The sequence below is a fragment of the Vigna angularis genome, chromosome 6 (genome assembly GCF_016808095.1).
Source record: "Vigna angularis cultivar LongXiaoDou No.4 chromosome 6, ASM1680809v1, whole genome shotgun sequence".
Taxonomy (NCBI): domain Eukaryota; kingdom Viridiplantae; phylum Streptophyta; class Magnoliopsida; order Fabales; family Fabaceae; genus Vigna; species Vigna angularis.
This window is the reverse complement of record NC_068975.1, coordinates 24,519,484-24,542,474: the sequence shown is the minus strand read 5'-3', so window position 1 is coordinate 24,542,474 and position 22,991 is coordinate 24,519,484. Positions and strand designations below refer to the sequence as shown.

The 22,991-nt window shown below is 29.4% G+C and overlaps 2 protein-coding genes across 2 annotated transcripts; one reads left to right on the top strand and one right to left on the bottom strand.

Annotated features, from left to right (window-relative positions):
* The first annotated feature begins 3,535 nt into the window (after nt 1-3,535).
* On the top strand, nt 3,536-5,557 carry LOC128197414 (uncharacterized). Its single transcript, XM_052879276.1, has 2 exons — nt 3,536-4,728; nt 4,808-5,557. The coding sequence occupies exons 1-2, from the start codon at nt 4,553-4,555 to the stop codon at nt 5,091-5,093; spliced, it is 462 nt and encodes a 153-aa protein (XP_052735236.1). The 5' UTR covers nt 3,536-4,552; the 3' UTR covers nt 5,094-5,557.
* LOC108342238 (uncharacterized) lies at nt 5,378-7,995 on the bottom strand. Its single transcript, XM_052879606.1, has 8 exons — nt 7,791-7,995; nt 7,024-7,087; nt 6,751-6,796; nt 6,555-6,653; nt 6,262-6,330; nt 6,011-6,170; nt 5,686-5,789; nt 5,378-5,398 (listed from the first exon to the last, which is right to left on the bottom strand). The coding sequence occupies exons 1-8, from the start codon at nt 7,993-7,995 to the stop codon at nt 5,378-5,380; spliced, it is 768 nt and encodes a 255-aa protein (XP_052735566.1).
* Between the last annotated feature and the right edge of the window lie 14,996 nt (nt 7,996-22,991).

Here is a 22,991-nt window from a genome sequence, read left to right as displayed (position 1 = left end):
CGTGAGTGAGGGTAGTACGTGGCATGGTGACAGTGTAGATTTAATATACGTGGCATTAAAAACATGGTTTAATTTTATTTTTTTAATTTTTGAATTAAGAAATGATTTGTACAGAGTGGTAATAATATAATTTCAAGGGCAAAGTAGGGAAATCCTGCTGAAAGCCCCATTCTTCTCTGAAATTTGGAACTCGAAGGGGGAAATATGAGTTTTAGGGTTCATGGAAAATTTTGTTCGAATTACGGGAGTGATGTTGTTGGAGAATTTTATATATTTATTTCAAACAATAGGCAAAGGTAGTATGTTTTGAAGAAAGACGAAAACTCCCAGAACCATGCTTCTAAAAATCCATAAATTACATTAAGGATCAATCCATTAACGTATGCTTCTTTCCAGTGAAAGACTTGAACTTTACTTGTTCTTCCTTTTGGGATTTCTCTTGACTTTTGTTTCCTATAAAAAACTAAAAACAAAGAAAATTTGGTTAGATGGACTTCTGAAGAGTATACTGATTGATTATAATGACAGGCTAATTCAGTGCTCATTGCATTGATGTTGAAGATGTTTCTTCATATCATCATCACTGCTCATACAAGTTCTTAACTTTGCCTTTAACCCCTTTCCAATTGGGCAGATTTTCCAAAAGCAAAGGAATCCAATCTCTCTCTCCCAACACCAAATCATCATTTCACTCACAAAACCCTCTACTCTTCAACGTCTGCAAGCCCAAAAAACACTAACCTCAGTAACATCATCAGCTCAATGTTCTTATATCCTTGGAACTCCAATGACAACCTCCGATTAACTCTCTCACATTCAACGGTGTGAGAGAGGGCACAGCCTCAACCATCCGTGGAGATTCAACAATCGCTGAAGCTCACCATCCACAAGAAATGGCCATCGTCACCAAAGAAAACATCAAAAGATTCAGAACCGATAAACACCACTGCAACTCCCAAGCTCAAATGGAAGAAAATCTTCTTTCACACTAAAACCAAACCCAAAATCCAAACCCCCCCAAATGAGTTCCTCTGCCCCGTTTCCCGTTCCCTCATGTTCGACCCCGTCATCGTCTCCTCCGGCCACTCCTTCGAACGCTCCTCCATCGAAGCCTGTAAAAATCTCAACTTTACACCACAACTCCCCGACGGCACTACCCCCGATTTCTCCACCCTCATCCCCAACCTCGCCCTTAAATCCGCCATCCTCAAGTGGTGCCACTATAATTTTCGCCTCACACCGGCCCGCCTCCGTCGCACTGTCACGCCTCACCGACCCGACGCTTTCAACCGGACTTGCCCTTCCGGGATTACTTCGCGGTAACTCGGTCCTGGCCACCACCGATCGACCCCATGAGAGGGGGGTTTTTGCAGCTATCAATCCCATCAGCCCTAGGCCGCGCAGGGCCTCTTCAAAATCTCGGGCAATCTTCATCGCCGTCTTGCCCTTTAATTTTTTCAAATTTCCTAGTTTGCCCTTACCCAAAACTTAATATACATCCGTGCATACCAATTATTTAATACAAAAATCGTTTTAAATGCCACGTCTGAATAGTAATTGCAATGAACCGTGCCACGTAACCAATACTGTAACGGTCGTTTGTCCAATTTAACGGCAGGCCTGTAATTGATTCAATTTTACAAAAACAAGGACTCAATTGATACGTCGAAAAGAAAGAGGACCTATTTGAAATTCATGACCAAAATAGGAACCTACGGAGACATTAAACCAAAGAGAAAATACAAAGAAACTCCACTTAAATATAAGAATAGGAAAATTATTAAATCTTTACTTTCTTTTAACTACAATTTGAAATTATCTAACAGTAAATACTTAAATTACTCTCAAAATTGTAAAATTTTAAAAATTTCTTACCCAAACAATATAAATTTTCCAAAAAACATTTTAATTTTTGCACAAAAAATTAATTATTCTTTTAAAAAATTTCCTATTCATACATAATATTAATTTTGTTGTATAAATTTTTAAAATACTTTAAACAAAATTTAAATGCATTCAAAAGTTATATTTTAATCATTTAGATATTTTTAATGTGTTTGTTTCTTTGCCGGGAAAGATGACAAACCAAATAAACATTTAAGAAGATTTAAAGAGAAAGCGTGGTTCAAAAAAGTTAAATTTAATTACTAAAATTTTAAATTAATTTTATTATATATTTTTAAATTAAAACGTAAGATATAATAGTTACATATTACACAAATATTTTATTATCAATAATATATAACTATATATAAACATGATTCCTTATTTTGATGTTTTTTCAATTTTCAGTAAATGCTTTTTATAAATTAAAATAATTATTTTATCAACGTGACTGTTTCTTTAAATTTATCCGTTTTTTTATTAGACTGTTCTTTTAAAATGAATAATTTTATTACAAAATAAATGAAAAATATTTATAATAAAATTACAAAAATTAGTTTAATTTTATAATAATAACAACAATAATAATTTAATTATTTTTTATGATCATAAAAAAATATGAAAGCTACTGTATGTGTTTGCACCATGTATTAATACTATTATATGAAGAAGATTCTTTATTATACATTTGTTTTCCACTTTTATCTTTTAAATAATCATTTTTCTAAATTAAAATAGTTAGTTTACCAATTTTATCGTTTTTTAAAATCAATATTTACTATTTTACCATTTTTTAATATTAAAATAATTATTTATAATGAAATTGTAAAAAACACTTATATTTACTTTGATGATTATAATAAGAATAATTTTATTATTTTTTTAATCATAAAAAAGTAATAAAGTTTATTTATTTAATTTTGATAACTTATTTGAATATATTTTTACTATGAAATACAGATTTCTGTTTATTAAAATTTGATAATCATCCTATATTTTAATTTAATTTGATTTTAAATTTAACTTACAATTTTGAGATTTTATTTTTTACATTAAATTATTATCTAAATATAGTAATATACAGGTAAATTTTATTTATCACATTAATTAATTGTTTTTCTTATTTTTCCTTTTTTTTCTATCCAAATAATTAGCTTTCATTTTTTTTAATATTTTTTCTTCACTTCTTCAAATCTGCTTCCTGATCCAAACACACCCTAAAAAATATCATGAAAGCCTTCTTTTGAGTTATTTTAAGCATCCTAAAGCTAGATGATCTTGGCTATAAATACAGAAGCTGCTCTTAGTTATGAAAACCAGATTTGAGGTGAATAGGAACTATATTCTGTTCTAGAAATGGCCATAGGAGGTGCAAATAAACTTTTGTGGAGGAATGGCTCTTCAGACAAATGAGAAGAGTCTCCTCTACAGCTTCTTTGGTCCTATGATTTAGTTGTCTTTTTTTTCTTGTAGTCTTTGATCAATACAAATAATTCAGTTCAGTGAAATTATATTTTTGCTGTCAAAAAATGAACTTAAATTATATTCGATTTACATTTCAAACCTTATTTTATCAATTGAATACATTTTTTTTTTCACACACGAGTTCAAATCATTATTTGTGTGCATACATTTTTTCTACTGTTATTTTTCTTAAATTGGATTCTCGTAAAATCTGAACCAGTGTATTATTGTACTCAAAAGAAATTTTCTGCTGCAATTTTCATCGAACATGTTCTGTACAACAAACAAACAGTTCCATTTTCCAATTCAAACATTTAAAATTGTCTACAACTCATCAATAGGCAAATCAACGAACTCAGCTGCAAATTATAGCAACTATTTGACAAAATTCAAAAAGGATTTTACTCTTGCATGCATACTTTTAACAGAACAGTATTATAGATGCATTGTACTTAAAGCTCAAGATCTAAGTTAGGCAGCTGATCATCGTACCAAGGAAGCTGTGGAGGAGCTTCCTCTGGTTGGCCTGTAGTAGCACTTCCTCCTCCACAAAAGTTTATTCCACCTCCTAAGGCCATATGTGGAGGTGAAACTGCATTTTGTTGTTGTGGAGGAGCTGGTATTTGAGTGTTCATTTGACTAAGTGCCTGCATCTGCATGTCAGCGAAACCTTGAGTTGATGGTGGAGTGAATGTTGCAGCTTGGTGCATGACTTCTTCAAAGCTTGCATTCATTGGCCAAGTGTCATCGATAAAGTTTTGAGGGTCCATCATGGCTTGGAAGCTCATTGGCTGATGTGAGGTGTCAAAACCATACAGTAAATTGTTTGAGTCATCGGCAAAATTTGCTTCTAGGGAAGGGAAAGCCGTTGACCCTGCTGAGAGGTTATTACATGGAACTGACTCTCCTTGCATTGGTTGATACAAAGGAGAAAGCATTGAGGTATTGAGGCTAGACATGGAATCTGCTGGCCATGGCTGGTGACGTTCTTGCATAAGAGGTACCTCTGCAAGGTTGTTACTAGGCCTTCCATACATTGAGTCTCTTGCCTCTGACTGAGGCTTAAGACGCAGATCTACCAGATTAATAAAGTCATCTGGCCTTGGCTGGCGCACATGAGATGACTGAGTGATGTTTTTGCTTGATATGCAAGAAGTTGGATTTTCTTGCATTGATTGGTACAGAGGGAGGTTATTGCTAGGCAATGTCACGGTGTTTTGTATCCCTGGTTGTTGCATCATTGGTAACCCAAAAGGGGTATTCCCACTGCTCAATGATGTGGATCTCATTGGCCTTGGCTGAGGTCCTGAAATCACACATGTTGGATGAACAATGGGAGGCAAATTCCTTGAGCTTCCTGCAGAAAACATGTTTGTGGAGGTATTCCACTGTATTGTATTATTACTGCTGCTGCTGTTGTTAACTCCTAATCTGTATCTGTTATAATTCTCTTGAACAGGTTTAAGAAGAGAGGACAGATTCTCAACTGGGGCAACCATTTTTCCCTTTGCGAGGGTTCTAGCGTCCATAATTTCATTTGCATTAGAGCTCCCCCCTTGCCCATTCTCAAAAAAGATGTTGCTCAAAAGAGCAGCAGCACAAGCTTGCCAATTTTCATTTGTAACGATCTTGTTTCTCTGATGAGGTTTATCCCCCATGCCAACTCTGCCAACATTATTGGTGTTGACAGTTCTGTTTTGCTGAACTGCAGAACCAGGAATAGTGAGTGGCCTATTATTGAATGATGGAAAGGAAAGAGGAAGGGTCTGAGCATTGAAAGAGACAGGATTTGTTGGTGCTTTTGGAGTTGGCTGGTGCATGCTCTGATTTCCTGACACATTTTCACTGGTGTTGAGTGGCTGTTCCTGAAGTGCTGCAAGTTTCTTAGCAGCAACCTTTTCAGCAACTGGTCCCAAGCCCTTCACAAACCGCAGAAGGCTTTCTTTGTAGTTAATTGCACTTTCATTCAACTGCAATACCAACATGCACTAGTAAAATTGTAATAGTTTTTATACAAAAAAATTTGTAACTAGGTGATGAAGATATACAGCTACATGGAAGTTGTATTATCTCATCAGTTGAAGAGTTATATGGGAGTAGTATAAGGAATTAATACTAGAGTATCTTTCAAAATTGTTGTCACCAAATGAAATTTTATATATAGCTTCTACAATCTTTAATAAGAAAGTTTTATGTGCTATTGTGATTCCACTTGCTGTACTACTTAATTCCACATCTACTGTGTTTTATGCATTTTCCAATTATTAATAATTTGCTGTTAGCATGTTTCAAATCACTAACATATATTGTGCATGTTTTGGGGGAAAAAGAACTTACTTGAAAGTTAGCCTTCTTACTAGCATCTAGGACATCAGAAGACAAGGGCTTACTTGGAGGCCAATAAAAGTCTCTTTTCTGTGTTTCAGGAGAATTTGTACTCTCTGTATCAGAAGGAAAACACAATTAGTTGCTCGTATTCATTCAAACAAGTAAAAGAATAAATTAAAAAGTTAAAACAGTTACAATTTTGTATCACTGACATAATGAATAAAATGAGGACTAGGACTACATGAAGGCAAGGAACAAGTTTTTCTAAGATGTAGGCACAAAAACATAATGGGTAAGAATATATGAATGTTGAATGAAGAACACATTTTCATACCACTTTGTTTAGGAGCAACCCTCCTTGGAGTTCTCTGTTGCCCTTTTTGTGCCCTTGTATTTGGGCGTTTCTTGCTTTGTGAAAATTCTAGATTAAGATGTTGAGGGTCAACACTCAGAGCCTCAAAAGTCCACTTAGCATATCTACTTATATCTTCTGCCTGAAAGATATTAAGTTGAACAAAGATTATTCAAAATGTTATTAGGAATAAGCTTGAATAACTTGAACCTTTCTGTTTTATTTGGTCATACCACTTCATGGTACTTTGATCTTTCAGGATGAACACTGGTTGCATTGGAGCATATTAGAAATATATCACGCTGCACATCATTGAAATAGAAATATGTCAGGAAGGGAAAATGTTTCACAACATGTACTAAATAAAGTGCTGAGATATGTTTGAAAAGAGGATTACAGACATGAAGCTAGATAACTTGGTCATATTATTCTAGATAATGTGAGTAGTGAAATTATGAACAACAGAGACAAAAATGAATATGCATAATGATTCTAAGAGTAACAGTTAGGTGGGATGATTTCAAACCTTGAACTGTTCAAGGTCTGTGTACATGCCCTCATGAAGTTTGGCCCTCATGGTAGCAAAATCCATTGGTTGCTTCACAATTTCATAGTAGTTATCCATCTTTCAAAGTAATTATTCAACATAAGTAACAAAACTCAATAATCAAATGAACAAAAGGTAATTCATTAGATCTTCAAATTAAAGGTAAACAACTAACCACGTTAGGATTAACTGGTTCAGCAAATAGTTCATCCACGTCTCTCCTGCACATTTCAACAATTTTATAATTATTAATACAAATATTTTCTGGTAAGATATTTATATAAGAAAAATTATCGAGATAGACTCGAGTCAAAATATGTAAGAGATGAACACCACTTTCAATCCAAATCTTTCATATATATTCAATTTTTTTTATTTTTACTTAATGCATAACTTAAGCTCACACTTAGATTCATAATCTTCAATTATGAATATTTAAAATTTTCACCTTTGCAGAAAGTCGATAATTATCTGAAGGATATTCTTCAGTGGCATAGTGCTCAAAGATGAGTCTGCATGTGAAAAAGTACAGTAATTATTATTATAAGCACAACATTTGACAGTTGCCATTGCCAAATCTACTTGTTTCCTTCTTGAGATTAGTTATGAGCATACCATTTGTTCCTGAAGAACTTGCATTTTGTGATTGTCTTGCTATTTCCTGCATTGACTTTGATGTGGCAAAAGAGTAGAAAAAAGGTGAATTAACAGAGAAAATGCAGAGCATGTGGTTATATCAAATTTTCATTGTACACACAAATCAGAGACTTCGAGTTTGTCATGAGAAAAAGTACAACATCAATGATTATTTGGTACTTTAGCAAATTTACTAAAAAAATTGATCAGAAATATATTGAACTAGTATTTATTATTGAAAAAAGAGGATGATGAAATTATTTTTTAAGAATAATGTGCATGGATAAAAAGGAATAAGAAAGAAATTAATCAACACTTCAAGTGCATGATCAATGACTTAAGAAATGTTATATCTCAATTTTGTAAATACTTTCATAAATAAAAAAAGTTATTTAAGTTAGACAAATAGTCTTCTAATATGTATCTTCATTCAAGAAATGTAATTTAATATATATATATATATATATATATATATATATATATATATACTTTGTTTTAAAAAGACACTAATAATTAAAAAAAAGAAGAAGATACACACCTTGATTGAAGAAATTAATTGACAAAATTCTTTGTTCTTACGTGCCATTTTTGTTGAACCTTCATCATTATTAAAGTCACTTAATTCATCCCATATTTCCCTTGTTGCTTTTCCTTTTCCTTTGTTTTTTGCATCTTGGTTGATTGATTTGTTCTTCTTTTCCAAAGCTATGGCTAATTTTCTTTCTTTTTCCAGTTGCTTCTTCTCTTCCAAAGCAACAATTCTACTACTTCTTCTTCTGTCCATGTTTTCAACATCTTCTTGAAATCTTACATGTTTGTTTTTAGAACCTGTCCATATCAAGACATGCATTTGAGAAGTTAGATTTCTTATTGTACATTCTATTGAGTCATTAGTTTCAATATGACTTTTTTCTTGAAGATTTAGTCAATTTTAATATAAAACAAAAGTATTTTATCTTTGATTTGATTGAAGATGAGTTAAAGTAGATACATTATGATGCTAATAAGAAACAAAACAAATATGAAAACGATAGACAATGTGATATGATGTGAAGAAGAATAAAGAAAAATGGTAAATATTAATAATTTATTTACCATGTTCATATACCATTATTTATCTTAATACATTTACTAATTATAGTAAAAAGTTATATATATTTAAAGTAAAATTTAAATTTCAAGGATAAAAATATTTGTCAATTATTTGTTACTTGTACATGAATGATGAGGGCCAAAAGTTTTTTACTTCTATACTTTAATTTGGACATACATTGTCAATGTTAAAATTTCAACATATATATTCTCATTACGAGGAAGTTCAAGTAATCTCTGATTTATATAATATCCTATTATTTAGATACCACCTCTAATTTTTTTTTATACTTTTTCATGAAAATTAAAGACAAAATAATAAATTTGATTTTTAACAAAGATTTCAAATTGTTGTCCCAAATACAAGTTGATTATGATTCATTTTTTTAAAAAAGATGGTAAACAAAATCTAATCATAGTCCTCACCGATCAAATAATCCATGTAATATAACAAAAAATAATTTCAGATTTTCAACAATAATTTTATTAAGTAGACGTCTTTACGAGATTTTAACATATCACATTGAGTAAGAGATAAACATTTCAATTGAAGGATAAAAGTGTATTTAAATAATAAGATGTAGATGAATACAAATATATAATGTTATTAACTTTGATACACATAAATATTTAGTTTTACTAACAAGAATTCAATTAATAAATTACATTTTTTTATTGATGTGCATTCAAAAGAAATGAAAATATTTAAAAAGTAAAGTATTATTTATTTATAGAAATAGAAAAACAAATTAATGTTAATTAGAATTTAGTTACACATGTATATGAATACACAAAAACATGCATTCCTCCACATATGTACGCGCGTGCGTACATCTCCTCGTATGCACGCGCGTGTACACTTACTTATGAAACTTCCTGAGTTATTAAATATCTTTGCAAGCTTGCACGCACTCACAAAACTTCCTGAGTTATTAAATATTTTTTATTATACCAAACAAGGATCCAAAAACTACACATATATAAGTTATGACTAATATATATATATATAATAATAATAATTTGGACATATCTCTAATCCATTTGAGATATCCAACACACATCCTAATGACAAAATGTTCATGTACTCTAATTCAACCTCCATGTACTCTAATTAAACCTAATCTCTTATTGTTTGCAAAACCTTTCACTTTCTATGGTACTTTTTTTTTCATGAAAAGCAAACATGCAATGATAGATTCAGCCTATTACTAATATTTTGAATAGTTTTCTCGAATTCAACATGACTATGTTTAAATCATTTCTTAAAAGGAAATGACAAAAAAAATATCCATATTATAGGTCAAATCATCCATCTAAATAAAAAAAGAACCTTAGATATTTGAAATTTTGACAATTTCATTAGATATATTTTTATATAATATCTCTGACTCGTCTCGCTAATGACAAAATATCTTAATCATAAAAAAGAAAAGAGAAAAATCTCACATAGATTAATAAAACCACTAAATTAGACAATTATATAAAACAAATTTAAATGTAATTTAACCTTGTAAAATCGATTTACAAAATAAAATTTTTACTCTAATTATATATCATAATTTGTTGATATAAGATTTTCAATAATAACATATCTTAACAAAACTTGAGTGAAAAAATGAAAAATAAAAGAATTAAAAGTCAATTAAAAATAATAATCAAATAATTATATATGCACACAAACATGTTTTTTTAAGAAAAAAATTATGTTTAATAAGAACTTGCATATAATTTAGGGGATAAAATGAGAACAAAAGGAAAACAACAACAATTTGGAAAACAAGTTGAAAATTAATTTAGAAAAAAATTATATATATTTCGTTCAAAGAAAATCTCTAGCCAAGATTTTTTATAGGATGTTTAAGAAACATACCCATGTTGTCAGATATCATCAACCTGTATAAAAAATAATACAAGAAAAAATTATTAGCAAAAAATAACACTAATTTTGAAGGCATATAGAAGGAAGGTGAAAGGTAAAAAATTAAGCAAAGGCACAGCAAAGAGAATAAGTAAGAAGAACCTATTCTTTTGAAAGCTTGAAATGTTCCAAGTTTCAGAAATCTCTAGTTTTTCTGAGCATGCAAGAACTTTAACACATTCAATTGATACCTTAGGAGTATTGAGATAGACATTATTTATAAGTGATTAAAATGACTGGAAGTTAGTACCATTGTCGGTCATAGGTTCACTAATCGTATAACGTAAATTTGCCAGCTGGTTACTGATTAAATTCTCCATTCTAAAATATGTAAAAGTTTATATATTAAAATTTAATTCGTTTTAATAAAATAATAAAAATACTAAATGATTTTTTTATTTATTTTAAATTTACTAGTTTTTAATCCAAACAACAAGGTGTGATTCAATCATATATATATATATATATATAATTAGTGAAAATTTTTCCAATCTTTTCTAGTTAAAATTAGGTTTAATCCTTTTCGACATCCCTGTTTATGTACGAATGTCTCAATTGGGTCCTCGTTTTTTAAAGTGTATCAAAATGGTCCCTAATTTTGAAAATTGATATCAATTGAGTCATTTCCGTTAAGTTGGCTCGACGGCGTTAAAAAAATTGATGAGTGGATGCTGAGATGACGAGCGTTCATTCGCTGGTGGACGAGCGTTCGTTCGTCATCTCAGCATCCACTCATCAATTTTTTTAACGCCGTCCAGCCAACTTAACGGAAATGACTCAATTGATATCAATTTTCAAAATTAGGGACCATTTTGATACACTTTAAAAAACGAGGACCCAATTTAGACATTCGTACATAAATAGGGATGTCGAAAATGATTAAACCTTAAAATTAAAACACAACTATATATACGAGTGTTATAATTTTAGCTAAAACATTTGAGAAAGTTTTCACTAATATTATATACACACACGTAGGTGTGTTATAATTTTAGCTAGAATAAAAATTGAGAAAGTTTTCACTAATGTTAAAAATAAAATTTAGCAATTGTTGATTTTAGCAACCAATATTTCTAATTATAAATTATTTATTAAAAATAATTTTGTCAAGAAAGAAAAAGCTCAAATAATTTTTTTATATTTATAATAGAGACTTATTTTAGGTACTAATCATTTTTAATTTATAAATTAATATATAAATAGGTCACTGTAGTGACAAATTGTTTTGTCTCTTGTTTCGGGTGTGGGGTCTAAAATTATAATCAAAATACTCCATGTTACACTTTTTTCCAAAACTGGTAATGTTGTCTTTACAATCTAGATAAAAAAGTTCTTCAAAGTCCTTGATGCTCCTTTGTCAAGTCGTATCGGGTACCTGTCAAAGGTACTTCAAAGCTCAAGTCCATTCAGTTATCAGTCTTAAACTCATAATAAATGCAATCAGATACCTCCTTATCTGAGATTCATATTTATAGGTTTCGAGATTGACTTATAATTAGCATAGACTTAATCATGACCCAATAACTGGTAAGCATACTTTATTTGTAAACTTGATTATTAGTGATGTTTAAGGTATTTAAATGTTTTTAGTATTAAATCGTGCAATTATCAGTCTTAAATTCGCAATAAATGACCTTCTTATGTGAGACTCATATTTATAGGTTTCGAGATAGACTTATAATTAGCACATGCTTAATCATGACCTAATAATCAATAAGCATACTTTACCAATAAACTTGATTATTAGTGATATTTAAGGTGTTTAAATGTTTTTGGTATTAAATTGTTCATGCCATCTCCAGAGTCTGACCGAGTGGTTGGTTATTCGAGCTCTGATGAATATTTCTTTATTATGAATCATTTGGTCAATAGTTGACCAGACGATCATACAATACATCTCCAAAATTAATTGTTATTTAAGTATTTTCTTGTAGTGATTGTTAATACCAATAACAATTCTATATTTTTTAATTTTGAGATTAAAAAATATCATGAAATTTTTAGTGTAAGAAGTTCTGTTTATTATTAATTTGTATTTTTTTAGTACTATTTTGTGGCATTAGAAAGAAGTGAGTTATATAGAATATAGTAAGTAAAAACTCAATTAATTAGCTTTATTTATTAATTAATATCATATTTAATTTTAAACTTTAAAACAATATAAGTTTTATTTTGTTTATATGATATTCAACTTTTTCAATTATAACAACTTCTTTAATTTAAGACGTTACAATAACGAGTTTACAAGTCTTCTTTCTTATATAATGGTCAACTTTTTGGTATTAAATATGAAACTTACACTCATATTTGGATTTTCATCACATTATCATATGTAATAAAAGAAATAAACAAGCTTGCATTTTATTTCCTCTACAATACTAATATCTATTAACTACTTAATTATGTTTTAAATACTTTATTAATTTGAGTATTTTCAATTAAATCATTAATAAAAACTTTTATTCTATTAATTGTTCAAAAATGTTTGTTATTTCTATCTAAATATTTTGTAGATTACATGATTGTAATTCTTGTTTTTAACTAACCAATCAACAATCAACTTGGGTCTTTTTTAACTAAATTTATTTTAACCATTAATCAACTTAATCTTGGACAAAGAAAGACTGAATTAATATTAGGTGATTAAAAATGGATGAAACAAGATGAGTGAGTTAAAGATGAGAAGATAGAAGTAATAGTCACAATTTTATATTGACAAATGAAAAATGGGAGTGATTTATGTGTATGTGTTCTATGTGGGAATAATGTTGAATTTTTCTATTTTTTTTTTCGTTGTTCTATTGCTATGCAGTTGTAGGAATATTGAAGGAAGTTTTTTAGGATTTGCAGTTTTTCTTTTGGATTTAATTGTTCAATTTGTGAAATTTCCTTGTAATTCTTTGCTCAAAATGACTTTTATTAATGTATTTATCAGATAATTTTGAGGATGAGAAATTATAATAAATTTTAGGATTTAATTGTTTTTACTTATGGTGTTTTTTCAAATTAAGAAGTTGGTATGTATGATTGAAAAGTAATATAAGAAGTATATGAATAATATTGTCTCTACTTTTTTGGTGTTGAAACTTCTCAATATTCAAATAAGGAAGGGTAATGGATATAATGCAACAAGTTCAATATACTAATTGACTTAAGGTGAATATTGATGGTGCAACTAGAGATTGTCTTGGTTTAGTTACATGTGTTGGTATTTTTAGAGGAAGTCGAGTTGAATATATGAGTAATTTATTAACATTTTTAGATGTGCATACTTCTATTTATGTGTTGAGAGTCATTTATGCTTTAAATCATGCTTCGAGGAAGGACTTTGATAGCTTCTACTTTGTTTTGGATTAATGAGTGCTTCCTTAGAGTACTAGAGAGAGATAATGTGTATGTTTGCATTTTTATGACAGTATGCAATTCAATGTTTTTCATATTTTTTGTGAAAAAAATTATTGTAACGATAAGTTAACTAATTTAGTTTTTATAAAATTATAAGTGTTTCAATGTTTTACTTTATATATTTATTTATATTTTTTTTACAATAGGTATAGTTTGTCTATATTTTATAAAATATAATTTTTACCATGGTTTAATGTGATTTTATGTTTAATATTCATTTATCTTTCTCTTTTTTATTTTAATAAATTTTCACGTAATAATAAATAATTGATGAAATTTAAAATATTAATATACTTAAAATATCAAAATTCACGATAATTAACTTATTTAAAATGTAATTTTTATCCTGAGTTTAATATAATATCATACTTGTATTCATTTATATTTATATTTATATTTATATTTTAATAAGTTTTGTAAATTTATTGTGGATCTAAATAGTAAAAAATTACCTCTATAACATTAAATTGAAAAAAATATAATTATTAGAATTTATATAATGATCTAAAATAAACAATAACTCTTACTTTTATTATGGTTGCCAAGTGAAAAAGTTATTTATATAAAAAAGTTCATCAGTCAAACCAAAATTCAGTTTGTTGTCACACTATTTTGACAGTCTAATTTTTGTACATGTATATAATAAAAGATTCAAGTAAATAATTATATAAAATAAAATAGGATTAAATATGTTTTTGGTCCCTTAACTTTTAGTGAAAATTGGAATTAGTCCTTCTTTAAAACTTTGGCCTAATTTAGTCCCCAAACTTTAGAAATATGTGAATTTAGTCCTTTTAACTAAATTTTGGTAGGTTTATTTGATGTTTCAAGTGCGTTTCATGATAGCATTTGAGTTCTTTATACCGTTTGACACATTTTTGCTTCAATGTTAACTAAGAAATGCGTTTGAAACATCAAATAAAGTTAATAAAATTTCGTTAAAATGACTAAATTCACACATTTCTAAAGTTTAGAGACTAAATTAATCCAAAGTTTTGAAGATGGACTAATTTCAATTTTAAAGTTAAGGGATCAAGTGTGCATAATTCTGCAGAACTGGCATTCTGCAGATTATGCAGACTCGCTATGCGAATGGTTTCGCATACCGAGCCCCTGCAAGGGGTGCTCTCTGCCAGGGTCATTCGCTGTGCGAGCTAGTGCACTTCGCGAATGACCAGAGAGTGTTGTTCTCTGCCTGGTGGATTCGCCTAGCGAATCCTGTCGCTATGCGACTGGTGGTGGCCTGAAGTCACTGCCATTTTAATTAGAAAAGCGAATGGGGCGCAAGGCGAGAAGGTTTGGAGGGTTGGTCTCTGTCTAGACTCTCATTGTGCGACTTGGTAGCGCTATGTGAGAGACCTAATGTCTGTAACCTATGCGAAGTAATTCGCAAGGCGAGTGTGGTGCGTTATGCGAGCCATTCTGGTTTCGCTATGCGAGCAGTGTGCGCTGTGCGAGAAGCCCTAAGTTTAGTTGTTTAATTTCCTTTGGTTTTATGATTGATTAAGTGGTTTGTTACACTGTTTGTGAAGCATGCTTTAATATCTATGGCCTTATCTTATGGAGCTTAAACATGTATGTTGATTCTAATTAAAAGTATATGAGTTGAAAAGGAAAGTGGTATGATCTCAAGGTTGCAAGTATAAGTTTCAAAGTTTAGAATCTCTTGGTGAGATTCTTAGTTGTTTAGAATGAGAGTAGGAGCTCAGTCTTGGGGGTCATCCTAAAACTCCAATAGTCAATCATTCTCAAATAGAGAGGATTGAACCATGTCGTGAGGAGTAGCTGGAGGTCTTAGTCTTGAGGGCTTCTAGTATGCCTCAAGGCCCAGAACATGCTAACCTCGTGAGTGTGGTAGGGTGAAACCCATTGGCAATGGCTTTGCAAAGCAGTAGAGGCCACCACGAGTACACGACCCGCCATAGCTCGACTATCATTCTAAGTCCGGACAAGTCAAGTCTAGTACACAACATGTTAGGATGTAAGATTTAGCTTGCTTTGATTGAAATTGAATCTGGTATGTCACACATTGTTATATTATATGTTTTTTTGCTTACTATAGCTTACCCTTCTGCTTGTTTCTGTGCCTACTTGTGTGTGGTGTTTTCTTTTGCAATGATCATCCACTCGGATGTGAGCAGAGTTAGATGAGGTGCCTCTAGAGCAGGCCTTGGAGAGAGATGACAGTGCTGCTTAGTGTAGTTAGGATGCATATCTACTTTCGTATATTTTGAAATACTCTTTGTACTTAAAGATTTAAATTTATAGCCATTTTGGATGACTGTAAGTTAAATACTTCATTTACATGTCCTTAACTGCTTTACAATATTATATCTGATGACGCCTATATTATATATACTTGCTATATAATGGGGATGTTACATAAGTTGCAAAAATAAATTGTACGTTGGTCTCCATATTACAAATTATGGAAAATAACTATATATAGACTAATATATTTAAATGTTCAACTTATTTTATATTTGTTTTAGGTTAAATTAGAGCTGTCAAAACAGGCCATCCGGTCCGACCCGACCCGATCCACCACGGGTTAGTCACTTAGTGAGCCAACCCAACCTGACTAATTTATTAGCGAGCTAGAAAAATTCGAACCTGGCTCGACCCACCACGGGTTGGTGGGTAAACGGGTTGGCTCACTAGCTCACTTAATTACAAATTTTTTTAAATAAAAAAATTACAAACTTTCTATAATACAAATCTAAACAAATTTCACTCATAACATGGATGTTTAATTAATTTTGAAAATAAGGAACTTAAATAACTTTTTCAAGCAAAAACAAAATAATAAATATTTTTTTATAAAATTAAAATTAAAATTAAATTTTAATAAAATAAAATTATGTAGGTGGGTTGGTGGGCCAACCCGGCCCACCATGGGTTCAACCCGCATGAGCCGGGTTTAAACGAGCTAGGTTGAAATCTGACCCGCATAAAAAAATACAATTTTTTCTAATCCAATCTGGTTCAAACCCGTGATGGGTCGGGTTGGCTTGCGGGTTATGACCCATTTTGACAGCTCTAAGTTAAATCATGTTTCATCCTCAATTTTATAGATAAATATCAAATTGGTCTAATTTTTTTTTATCAAATTAGTTTCTATTTTTAAAAATTTAATGTAACATAGACCTTATGTTATTGTTGTAGCAACACCATTCAAGAGGTGTTATGTGTCAATTTGTAATTTTTTAATTTTTAAATATATTTTTAAATTAATTTTATTTATTTATTCTTTTAAAAAATTGTCATGTGTCAAATTGATATCGTGTCATGTAATAATAACAATGTAATATTGCAGTGACAATGCCACTTGGCGTAACATGTCATTGTCACGCTAAGTGTCATTGTCTTAGTCTTAATTTAGTTATTGCATTTTTATTTTATCAATCTAATTTTTTTTATAAAATGGAGCAATTTCCTCTCTTTTTAAATTAAAATGAAATTTAATTTTTGTATTAATATAATAGAAATATTTTTATTAAAATTAATATTTTTATTAAATATTTTTATTAAAATTAATATTTTTATTAAATATTTTCATTAATGTTAAGTTAATCTATATTTATACAACTTTATTTTAAAATTGTCATAAAATTATTTTAAAATTTTACAATTTGTATAAAAGTTATTGAATTTTACACATTTTTAAAACATACAATTATTTAAAAAATTGAAAAAAACGATAAATTTATTTTATTTTATGAGTTGCAGTTGATAAACAAATTTAGTATATTTGTTACTTGAAATTAATTTTTATTTTTTTTCCTATTTAATTAATACTTGTTATTAACAACTTTAAAACAATTATAAGTAAAATTTAACGTGAGATATAAATATAAATAAACTTAATTTTATTAAAAGTATTTAGTAAAAATATTAATTTTAATAGAAATATTTATATAACATTTATACTAAATTTAAATTTTGTTTCAATTTAAAAAAAGATTAAATTATATGATAAAAAATATTGAATTGAGACAAAATAAAAATATAAAGACTAAATTAAATCTAAAATAATTATATGATATATATAGTGACATATACTACTATCACTGTAATATCACATTCTAATTGTCACTTAATGTCAACTTTGATATGTGAAATTATTATTTAAAATAAAAATAAAAAAAATAAAAAAAGACTACAAATTGACACATAATACCTTTGTTATTAGTACAATATTAACAAAGACCTAATTATATCAAAATTTTTAAAATAAAAAATAAATTGTGGTGTATAAAAAAGATCGAGATTTTCTTAGTATAACATTTGTTTTATAATATTTAGAAGAAAATTAAGGTGAAATTTTAATATTCATTACAGCTAATCTTTGTCTGGCAAAGCAGCTGGAATATTAATGTAATTATAAATTATTCATTAATAGTGTATTTAATGAATTTATGCGTAACATGACTCTTGTTCAATTGGCAAAGTGAAAGTATTTATTAATCAACTTAAACGTTTTGTAATCGTAAGTTGTGCAGGAAATCAAGGTCATATTATTGCGTACATCAGCTTTTGAATTTCATTGAATTTCAACAGGTTTGCTTAAACTTTCCACCTCGGAAAGAAGATACGTTTTCTTATATTTCTCAAACATTTAATAATTCATTACATGTCTTAATTATAGATTGATTAATAAATTAATTAATAACTCATAAATTAACTTGCATAATAGTTAATGGGATATTTTTGTATAGAATAAGTAATTATATATATATATATATATATATATATATATATATTAATTATATGAACAATTTTAATATTTTTCCGTCTTTAAAGGATACTTTTCCTTGTAAGATATAATAAAGGTTAAAAAAAAATTCTCAATTTTTGTTATTTTTTTTTTCAATTTAGTGTTTTCTTTATATTTGTATAAATGGTATTAATGTAAATATTCTTAATTTTTATTTTAAGTTTTTGTTATTAATTATGTTTGTATTATGTCATGTGAGTATTATATGTTATTGTCAGAATAACCGTAACTTGTATTTAATTTAATTTTTATATTTATTTTTTAACTTAATTAAGTATTTTTTTTAAATCAATATTCTTCTTCTCTAGAGTTGAAATTCGTAATAAACCTAATTACAAAATATATCTTCAAGTTAAAATAACTTTTTAAAATTAATTTTATTTTTTAATTTAAATTTTAAAAAAAATACCCATTTTAAACTTATAATTCTTTAAAATTTTTGATAAAAATATTTTGTATCATCTTGTCCGATCTGAAAATTGACTACAAGAATCAACCCACTCTTTAAAAAAACAAAAAACAAAATATTGAAAACATAAATGTAAACTTCTTATTGGTATTTCTAAATTTCAATAATTAAAATAATTTTAAAAAATAATTTTTTGTATTAGCTTTTTTATAAATTTAATTTCTCTAACAAAAAAAATTAGTTTTCATATTAAACGTAAACTAAATTATTAATATATTTTACATCTTTTAACTTAATTTGTCTAATTAAATCAATTTTATAAATTAAATAATATTTACAGTAATCGAAAAAGTTTTATAATTTATTTATTTTCATTGGTAAGTAAAATTAATTCAACTACATTTTAATAATGGTAGACAACTATTTGGTTTTGCAGAACAGTGAAGACTATTATAAGTATAAAATTTGACAAAATCTAATATCAATACATTTATCTGGATAATTAAGTTTTATACGAGTCTTTGCATGTGATATATTTATGTCAATAGACTTAAGTATGTTATGTTAATTTTATTTTCATTATATGAATCTTCTTTTGCATATTAATTTACTCTCCTTTTATGATTGTGTCTTGTATTTTTTTTCTTGCACAACGATCACATAAATTGATTGAAGCAGATAAAGAAGTATAGCACTTGATCTAGCTCAATATAATAGAAAAACAAGTTTTAGTTTTTAGGCTTGGCTTAGTTTATATAAAACTCTTTTGAAACATTCTAAATTTTTTTCCATTTCAATTTAGCTCCTTTGTTTTGTATAGGTCTTTGTTAATTACACTTTATGTCACTTTTTCTTTCAGTTCGATGATCTGTTTTTAACTATTGATTTTGAGATGCCTATTTTAGTAATAGCTTGGTAAAGGCGCATCAAGGCATAAACCAACTTGTAATAAAATACATTCTTATTAGTCAGAAAATGATTTATTAATATAACTAATTCAACTTTTTGAACATATAAAATTGAAATTTATAATAATATCGTTAATTAAAACTTAAAAATTTAAATGCTTATTACTTTTCAGTTTGATAACAATTTAACTATTTTTATTAACCTTCTTATATTATATAATTGTTTTTCATATATTAGAGTTAGGGTAGTATTATTTTCATAGATAAAGTGGATATTCTTGAAAAAAATTGCTAGAACTATACATAAAATTTATTTTTAAAATTTTGAAATATTATTTTCAAGCATAAACAAAATTTTCTGACTTTGCATTTTAAAACTTAAATTCTTGCAAAATTTAGAACAGTACCAAGAAACCAAATAAAAGAAATTCTGAAAATTTCATCCAACTTGTTCCATATTTAGTCTCAATAACAAGTCAATTTGGGAATGGTAGAAAAAAAAATCAAATCTGCAAAATTTACAACGCTCAGTCTTGAACAGACCAGTAGTATAAAAGCACCAAAGATATGTCACATGTTGTACTGTGACAAACCAATATTATGAATCGAATCCTTTAAAGTCTCCACACTTAGAGATGAAGATCTAAGTTAACTTGTTCATCATTAGTATCCCTAAGAAATTCCGGAGAAGCCTCTTGAAGAGATGATGTTGATGCTGATGATGAATTTAGTACCTGTGGAGGAACCGATTCCTGCCTTAACTGCATTTGCATGCTAGGTGTTTGGTGCATGACCTGGCCGAGATTTGCCTGCATTGTGTAACTGCTGCTGTTGAGGTCTGGTGAATTCAACAAGGCTTGAAATGAGGTGCCTAAACCATACAATGAAGTGTTTGAATGATTAGAATGTTGGCAGCTAAAGAAGGAAAAAAAAAATATAGTTATCATTGAGAGGTTCTTACCTGGAATTGAGCCTCCTTGCATTGGTTGAGACCAAGGGGTTACCCTTGACGGAATCATGCTAAACATGGCGTTTGTTTTCCATGGCTGATGCACCAGAGACAACTCTGCAAGATTGTGTCTAGGCATGTCATACATGGAGGCTCTCGGCCTTGGCTGATTCACAAGAGATGACTCAATAATGTTGCTTCTCATGCAAGACATAGTGTCTTCTAACCAAATGCTTGGCATGAGTGGTAGCCCCGAAATGCTATTTCTATTGCCTGATAACCCTGAGATTATGCTTGTTGGATGGTGAGGAGCAAACACATTGTTGGAGCTGGTGCTGCTTCCATTGGCTAACATGTATGGAATACCAGTTGAGATATTCCACTCTCTAGTGTTGTTGCTTGTTTTGTTAACTCCAAAGTGGACTCGATTTGTTTCTTCTCGAATGAGTCCAACAGAAGAAGAAGCATTCTCAACCGCTGAATCCAGTTTTCCCTTTGAGATGGCCCTAAAGTTCCTGGTGTTATTAACAATGTGATTTTTTTGAGTTGCAGAACCAGGAATAGTAAGTGACCTATTGAGAAAGGGAAGGGCAAGACGAAATGTCTGAGCATTGAGATTGTCTTGTTGTGTTGGTATCTGTGGAGTTGGTTGATGGGTAATTTGAGAACCAGAAGCATTTACCAGGAGGTTCTGGGTTGAAGTGCTACCAATGCAAAGTTGTTGGTGCTGAAGTGTTTCAAGTTTTTTGGCTGCAACCCTTTGAACGATTGGTCCCAAATCCTTCACAAACTGCAGTAGACTTTCTTTGTACATAAATTGGTTTTCATTCACCTAAAATAGCAACATGCATTATGAATGGTAATAGTTTTTTTTGGCTCATTCTGAAATTGGATTCAAGACTGGTGAAGAATTGAAATAACATCTACATGGAAGTAATACTAGTTTGAAAAGTTGTGTGAAAGTTTTATTAGGAATTTAGGAAGGCTATATCACATGCCCCTTTGTCTAATTGATAGCCATCACCAAATCAAATTTTATGTATTTAGAATGAGATCTTCTAATAAGGAAGTTTTTTGTGCAAATATGACCCCATATTTGTTCTATTTTATTCCATATTCAATGTTTGTGTTCACACTTTTCCCAAATATTACTCTGTTACAATCAACTTGTTTTGTTGTTTATATAGATCACTAATCATGTAATTGTTTAGGAGAAAAATAGAACTTACTTGAAAGTTAGGCATATTACCACCACGCAGGACTTCTGAAACCAGCGACTTATACGTGTCCCTCTTTTCAACTTCTGTAAGGTAAGCAACATTTTGTCTCCCTGTATTAACAAAGCCTTGGTTTGTTGGAATATCAACTACTAAATTTCTTAACAATAACTAAAACTATCACTTTTATCTTTTCTCACATCAATACTTTAACTATGTATGATGATGAAACTCTAGTATTAGGGATGATGAAAATGATGTTAATCACACATTTGTTATCACAAGAAGGTGAGCAATAAGTTGTTTTCTAAGAAAGAGGAACATATAACAGTGGCTAAGATTACATCTACATGAAATGAGGAGCAGGTTTTCATACCAGTAGAATCCCTCTGTGAGGTCTTTTGTTCCCAATTTTTTGGCTTTCTACCTGGGCGTCTCTTGGTAAGGGAAGATTCCAAGTCAAGACGTTGAGGGACAACATCTAGAGCGTCAAAAATGAACTTAGCATGCCTACTAATGTCTTCAGCCTGACAGATAATAGTTGAACAAAGCTAGTTTAAAATTTTAGACTGAATAACTTGAATAGCTCGAAAAAGCTTTCTATTTTGATCATACCACTTCATGATATACTGAGGTTTTGGGATTAACATTCTTTGCATTTAAGCATATTAGAAGGATATCTAGCTGTAAATCATTGAAATAAAATAAAGCATTAGTTTGGTATTGAGGGAAATTGTTCACAACTACTAAATAAAGAGATCAAATATGACTAAAGAAAGGTTCAGAAACATGTATGTAGCTGTCATAACATTATTTTAAACTAGTGCAGTCAATTCAAGTACAGTGTGTAAACGGTGAGATCAAGAGTAACAAAATAACTATATAAAGATGTTTGTTTACACTATTCCTATCTAGAGTTTGTAAAATATAAAATTTGAGAAACTATGAAAACAAATGGTTTTCATACCTTGAAGAGGTTGAGGTCTGTATACATGTTCTCATGAAGTTTGGCTCTCATTGTGGCAAAATCCATTGGCTGCTTCACAATTTCATAGTAATTCTTCACCTTCAGAGCAAGTATATTCAACATATATGACTGATTACC

Bases quoted from the DNA above. Each gene is read 5' to 3' on its own strand.
- LOC128197414 (XM_052879276.1), top strand. From the start codon at position 4,553: ATGTCACGGTGTTTTGTATCCCTGGTTGTTGCATCATTGGTAACCCAA. The intron at 4,729-4,807 runs GTATTCCACTGT...TCTCTTGAACAG, and splicing joins CAGAAAACATGTTTGTGGAG to GTTTAAGAAGAGAGGACAGA.
- LOC108342238 (XM_052879606.1), bottom strand. From the start codon at position 7,995: ATGGACAGAAGAAGAAGTAGTAGAATTGTTGCTTTGGAAGAGAAGAAG. The intron at 6,797-7,023 runs GTGAAAATTTTA...TGAAATGTGCAG, and splicing joins ATTATCGACTTTCTGCAAAG to GAGAGACGTGGATGAACTAT. The intron at 5,399-5,685 runs GTAAGTTCTTTT...ACTTCCATGTAG, and splicing joins GTAAGAAGGCTAACTTTCAA to CTGTATATCTTCATCACCTA.